A 7,500-nucleotide genomic window follows, 5' to 3' on the forward strand; every position below is an offset into this window, starting at 1 on the left:
TTTATTACTATAATCATCATTACTGTCATTATTATCATTATCATTGTCGTCATTATGGTTATTATCATTATTTTTATTACTATTATTATCATTATCTTTAATGTTATTGTTGTTATTGTTGTAGATGACATTATTACCATTACCATTATCCTTGTTGATGTCATTATTACCATCATTATCATCAAAAAATCATTATTATTACTGGTATCATCATTCTTTTTATCATTATAATCAATATTGTTATAACTGTTATTCTTATTATCACCATGATTATTATTATTGTTATTATTATTATCATTATCATTTATATTATTATTAGTGTAATTGTTATTGTTGTTGTTCTCAATATTAGTATTATCATAAACATTATATTTTGACTTTGATTATCATCAATACCCAAATGTATACATGTATCTTTCTATTTGTTTCTCAGTTTATCCATTCATCCACATATTATCTATTTATATATCTCTACATACTTGTCTACATTATTTATCTATCTATGTGTTAGATATCAATATCAGCCATTTATCTATTATCATTCTACACTTAACAGCATCTTTCTCCCTCCTTCTTTCGCAGGGACCATTTGCTGAGAAAAAGGAAGCTTGCTGGGCACTCTCCAACCTTACCCACGCCGGCTTGGCAGAGCACGTCAAGGCCATGGTGGAAGCAGACGCTCTCCCTGCCTTCACCAAGATGCTCATTTCCACAGACGTCCGTCTTGTAGAAGTTCTTCTGGAAGGACTGGATAATACTCTGAAGAAATTGTCGGCATGTGTTTTTTTGGTTTTGTCCTCTCTCTCTCTCTTTCCCTCTCCCTCTCCCTCTCCCTCTCCCTGTCCCTCTCTCTCTCTCTCTCTCTCTCTTTCTCTCTCTCTTTCTCCAGTAAGTAGCCATAGCCACCTCCAGCTGACATCAACCTTTTGTAATAGAGGTTACTCCGGTTGACGAGCATGTTATGGCATTGAGACTGAAACATGCTTTTGGCGTCGTGTCTCTTATGCTGTGTATGCTCCCACCGATGTTTGCAAACTCGATGAGAAAGGCGTTTTACGCCAAACCCCTCAGGGGCCCCCGGGCCCCCCCTGGGGGGGGGACCGGGAAAACCGGGCCAAAACAGGGTGCCCTTTTCCCTGCGGGCCCCCAACCCTGGGGGGGGGGAGGGCCGGGGTTTGGGACCCCGGAAAAAAAAAGGGGGGGGGGGGGGGGGGGGGGGGGGGGGGGGGGGTTTTTCTGGGGTGGGGGGGAAAAATTTTTTAAAAAGACTTTAAAAGAAGGAAAAAAAAAAAAATTTAAAAATTTTTTGCAAACCCCCCCAACCCCCAAACCCAAACAACCCCCCACCCCCCCCAACCCCCAAAAATTAATTTATTTTAGTTATTTTTTTTTTTTTTTTTTTTTTTTTTTTTTTGTTGTTGTATTTTTGTGAGTTTTAATCTTTAACAATAAATTTTAAGGGAAAAATATTAATTATAATTATTTTTTATAAAAATTAATATTATTTTCCCGAATTTACCCCCAAACCCAACCCAAAAACAAACCCAAAACAAAAAACAAAAATTTAATTTTATTTAATTATTTTTATTATTATTTTTGTTATTATTATTTTAATTATTTTTTAAAATAAGGAGTTTTCATAAAACCATGGTTTTTTTTTTCCAAAAGATTATTTAACGTTGACTTAAAAGGCCTAAGAGGGACGAAACCAAATTTAAGCTGTGAAAGCGGTTTATCCCGACCCCAAAAAACCCCGTTATAATTTTTTTACTTTTCCCTTTTAGGTAAAATTTTATTATTTATTTTTTCTTTTTGTTTTTCACTTTATCAACACTCGATTTTAAAATCATCGTGTTGTTTTAAAGGGAAAAAAAATCCCAAAATGTTTTTCTTATTTAAATTTTAATTCTACAAAAAACCATTAAATTTTTTAAGTTTTTACCATTAATATGTTTTTTTTTTTTTTTTTTTACTGTATTGAAATATTAAAAAAATTTTTTTACGTTTTTTCCTTTTTTATTTTTTATTACCATAACATTAAATATATTATTTGTTTACATAATATTTTTTTTCTTTTTCTAATATATATTTTTTATACTATCCATATTCCATTATATATCCTCCATCATCATCATCATCACATTTTTTATCTCATTATTATTATAATAAAACAAATATGAATTTAACACTATAATAATAAGCAATAAAATCATATTTTTATTTATTTTTTATTATTTTAATTTTTTAATTTTTTTTAACATTGGGTTAAGGTTTTATAAAAAATGGACTATTATACTGGTATTAAATTATTTAATTTTTTAATTTTATTAATTTTTATTGTTATTATTAATTTATTTTATTAAAAAATTTAATTTGTTTTATATATATTATATAATTATTATTATTTATTTTTTTTTAAATATTATTATTTTATATTATTTTTTATTTTATTATAGATTTTATTATTTTTGGGGTTATTATTTTATTTTACCATTATTTTTACTTTTATTTTTATATTAATTTTTACATTAGTTTTATTTATTATTTTTGGGTATTGTTATTATTTTTTTCCATAATCTTTATTATCATCATGAAAAATAAAAAACCTTTTGTGTTTTTATTATTTTTTTATTATTTTTAATCTTTAAACATTATTTTTACTACTATTATTATTAAAATTTATTTTTATATTTTTTTTTATTATATTTTTATTTTTTTATTATTATATTATTATATTTTATTATTGTATTTTTATTATATTTTTATTACCAATTTTTTATACTATCATTTTTTATATTAGATTAATAATTTTATCTTTATTTTATTTTTATTTTTTATCATTTTATTATTTTAAAAATTTATTATATTTAACATATGATAAAACTATAATTTTGGTTATTTTATTATTTTATTTTTATTATTATCTTAGTTACTTAGCATTTTTGATTTTATTATGTTTATCTGGGTTTAAATTACATTATCTTTATTTTTTACCAAAGTTACATAATAATATCAGTTTTCCCATTTATTATTGTGCATTATTATATTATTTTTTTTATTTTTATGTTTTATTATTTTTTATATCATTATCGTTTTTAATTTTTATTTTTTATTATTTTTAAATTTATATATAATAATAAAAATAATAATATTATTTTTATCTTTATTGTTGTTTTATTTTTGTTATTATTATGTTATCATTATTATTATACAATTATTATTACATTCATTTTTTATAAAATATCATTTTTGGTTTTTTTTATTTTTTTTTACTATAATCATCATTATGAAATTTTATATTACATTGTCGTCATTATGGTTTATTTATTTTTTTTATCTATTTTTCATTACTTTAATTTATTGGTTATTTTTGTAGAGAAATTTTTCCCCTTCCCATTACCCTTTGTTGATTTTTTTACCTCATTACATCAAAAAAAAAAATTTTTATATGGAAATCATTTTTTTTACTTTATAATAAATATTGTTATAATGTATTCTATTATCACCAATTTTTATTTTTGGGTTTATTATTTTCATTATATTTATTTTTAAATTTAGGTAATTGTTATTTGTTGTTCTAAATATTAGTTTTAAAAAAAATTATATTTGATTTTGTTTAAATAAACCCCAAAATTTGTAAAGATCTTCATTTTTCCCAGTTTATCCTTTACCCAATATTTTTATTTAAAATCCTACATACTTTTAATATTTTTATTCTATGTTTTAGATATCAATATAGCATTTATCTATTATCTTCTACATTAAAGCATTTCTCCCCTTTTTCGCGGGGACCATTTGTGAGAAAAAGGAAGGTGCTGGGAACCCCCAACCTTACCCACGCCGGTTGGCAGAGACGTCAAGGGCCATGGGGGAAGCAGACGCTCTCCCCCCTTCCCCAAAAGAGCTCATTTCCACAGATCCGTCTGTAGAAGTTTTTCTGGAAAGGACTGGTTTAAATACTCTGAAGAAATTGTGGGATGTTTTTTTTTGGGTTTTGTCCCTTCTCTCCTTTCCCTCTCCCTTCCCCTCTCCCCCCCTTGCCCTCCTTTTCTCCTCCCTTTTTCTCTCTCTCTTTTCCAGTAAGTAGCCATGCACTCCAGTGACCAACCTTTTTGAAAAAGAGGTTACCCCGGGTTTGACGAGAGTTATGGTTTTGAGACTGAAAAAGTTTTTGGGCGTCGTGTCTTTATGTGTTTTGTCCCCCCGTGTTTGAAAATCGTGAAAAAGGCGTTTACGCCAAATCACATCTTGGGGGAAAAAGTCCCCCGGCGAGGGACAATTGCATTGTATGAGGACTTCAATGCAGTATCGGCTTGAGAGCGGGCATGAGATGTCTGTCGGTCCCCATAACTCGGGAGCTGATCTCAGTAGGGGGAACAGCCTCCTTCTCCTGGATTTCTAGCTCCTGGTATCAGTCCCAACCCCCACGCTGACAGTTTTGCGTATTGGGGGTACTGGCAAAGAAATTGAAAAACATTTGCTAGCAGTTTGGAGGATCTCCAGAAAACCCCTGGGTTTATTTGGGTGCCGAGGGCCTAGATTTGGTTTTGGCTACCCTGGTTCCACTTCAACAGGGGCCACTCCAAACACATTGCCAGATTGAGGAAGGAGTACTTTACACGAGAACTTTAACTTTGTGGGATTCCTTCAAGCATGAAAAAAACTCGACGCAGTGCAGGAGTCTATTGGCGAAAAAGATGAAGTTAAGGAAAAAATTTTATCTCAAGGGGACACTGGAGGGCAAGAGGGTTTTGGGGGTCAAAAGAATGGTAACCGGGATTTGAACCCTTTTTTGTGCGCAGGGTCGGGATGCTGAGAAAGGACAAGGGGAAGTTATCAGGAACCTGCTAAGGAGGTTTTAAGGATTTTTAGTAAAAAGACCCTTTCCTTTTACCAAAACCTGAGAAAGCTGAATCCAAAACCCCCCTCGCAGAGGACTGCAGGCGTCAGGGAAGACAGACATCTCAGATCATGTTGGGGTTCGTAAACGTTTGGGCTGAGTATTTCGAGCAGCTAGACTCTCCAGCAGTTAGTCTGGACGCAATTGGTGTCGTAGTCCTGTGCCGGACCCACACATCAGCAAGGAACCTCCTACAGTAACTGAGGTTAGGATGGTAATCTCTTAGCTGAAAGTTGCTGACATATGCGATATCCTTGCTGAACTGCTAAAGGCTGGGCTTGCATACTATCCCGGCTCCATTGGCAGTTGGTTATTTTTGGACCTTTTGAGAGGTGGGGCATCCCTTTTGGAAGGGGGGGAGGAAAGGGCGATGAGATAGCAACTACCGTGGATCACAAGCATATTTTGCCAGCAAGGTTTTCGCCCCCTTTTCTTAAACGGATCCATGACCCCCACTAAGGCTCAGGACCCCGGAGCAGTTGGATTACTCCTGGCAAGTCTACAATAACTAAACCTAGTGCTTCGAGCATAGTGGAATGAAGAATTTGGTGGGGTGTTGCACCTACATTTCCTCAAAAAGGCGTTTGATCGGAGCACTGGAACGCTATGAGAGTCTTGACTTGGGGAATTTGACGGAAATTGGGTTAATAGCATGCCTATAATGAAGAAAAAAGTGTAAAGGTTGGGGGGCCGTAGGGTTTTTCCTCTTTAAATCAGGGAAAGAGGAAGGTGTGTTAAAGACCAATACTTTTCAAACTTTATGGACGGATAAGGGCCAAAATTTTGTATCCAAAACCTGGAGCAAATGGGCAAAATCAAATCACCGGCCCTTTAATTTTTGATGATGTTGCACCCATCGGAAACCCTTGGGGGTTCTTGAGCATTAGCAATGGCGCAAAAGCCTCTGGGTCTAGAGGTCTCCTGGATCAAGACCAAGATCCAGGATTTTGGGGGCCTGTTAGGGGAACCCGTTCAGTTGATACATGTCACCGTCACAGAGAGCTTTACTTACCTTAGGAGCACAGTTCATGTCTCGAGGCTGTCAGGCCAGGAAGTCAGTAGACGGCTTGGTCTGGCAACAGGAGCCTGAACTCATTCAACAGGAGTTTTTGGAAATACCAGAAGGATCAAGCTACGTTTTTTCGTATATGGTGTATATATATGTACATATATATACACCACACATATATGTGTATAAATCTCTCTCTCTCTCTCTCTCTCTCTCTCTCTCTCTCTTTCCTCTCTCTCTATATATATATATATATATATATATATATATATATATATATATATATATGTATAATATGTATATATATTATATATATATATATATATATATATATATATATATATATATATATATATATATATATTCATAGACATATGTGTGTGTGTGTGTTTGTGTGTGTGTGTTTGTGTGTTTGTGTGTGTGTGTGTGTGTATGTGTGTGTGTTTGTGTACACGCACACAGAGACACACACACACACACACACACACACACACACACACACACACACACACACACACACACACACACACACACACACATATATATATATATATATATTATTATATATATATGTATATATATGTATTATATATATATATATATATATATATATATATATATATATATATGTATATATATACACTGACACACACACACACACACACACTCACACACCACACACCACACACACACACACAACACACACACACACACACACCACACACACACACACACACACACACACATATATATATATATATATATAATATATATATATATATATATATATATATATACATATATATATACATGGATGTGTATATAATGTATATATATATATATATATATATATATATATATATATATATATTATATAATATATATATATATGGATGTGTATATAATGTATACACACACACACACCACACACACATATATATATATATATATGAATATATATACATATATATGAATACATATATGTGTTTGTGTGTGTATATAAATATATATGTATATATGTGTGTGGGTGTGTGTGTGCGCATGCATGCGTGCGTGCGTGAGTGTGTGTGTGCACACACACACATATGTGTTTATTTCTGTTTGTCTATGTATAGGAATGTATATACAGTATGTAATGCATAAATATATTGATATATAAATAAACGAATAAGGAATTGCCAACTAATAAGAAGTCTCTCTGAAGGATTCCGACGAAGGAGCAGAAGAGGCAATCAAAATAATCCGCGAGGCCGACGGCGTCGACGTCCTGGAGTCGCTTCTGAAGTACGAGAGAGGCTCCGTGGTGGACAGGGCGAACCGCATCCTCACCACTTACTTCCCCAACTCCGAGGAAGCGTCGAGCTCCTACGACGCGATGATGGAGGATCTGAGGATGATATTCGGAGAGCCTACGGAAGTGAGCAGCGCCGAGGCGGCTCAGGACCTGTCCGAACAGGCTTCCAAGTACACAGCCGTGCCTCTGGACCGGCTCGGCGATGAGGAGGAAGAGAAGCCAGAGGGCGATGGCACGAGTTCCAGTGTGTGAGGGAAGAAAGCGTGTGATATAATTTATTCGTCCATTCAATAAAAC

At 33.2% G+C, this 7,500-nt stretch overlaps 1 protein-coding gene across 2 annotated transcripts in view; it reads left to right on the forward strand.

The window, feature by feature from the left end:
- The window catches only part of LOC119580753 (importin subunit alpha-4-like), a 68,405-nt gene that overhangs the window by 51,159 nt on the left and 9,746 nt on the right, over window positions 1-7,500 (forward strand). Inside the window, exons 15-16 of one of the 2 annotated variants that reach the window (XM_037928850.1) lie at window positions 583-774; window positions 7,114-7,500. The exon at window positions 7,114-7,500 is cut by the window's right edge and continues 11 nt beyond it. The exons of the other annotated variant lie outside the window; for it this stretch is intronic. Of the exons in view, the coding sequence (XP_037784778.1) occupies window positions 583-774; window positions 7,114-7,455 (534 nt within the window). The 3' untranslated portion in view covers window positions 7,456-7,500. The remainder of the gene's footprint in view (window positions 1-582; window positions 775-7,113) is intronic. 2 annotated transcript variants of the gene reach the window in all.

Source organism: Penaeus monodon, chromosome 14 (genome assembly GCF_015228065.2).
Source record: "Penaeus monodon isolate SGIC_2016 chromosome 14, NSTDA_Pmon_1, whole genome shotgun sequence".
Classification (NCBI taxonomy): Eukaryota; Metazoa; Arthropoda; class Malacostraca; order Decapoda; family Penaeidae; genus Penaeus; species Penaeus monodon.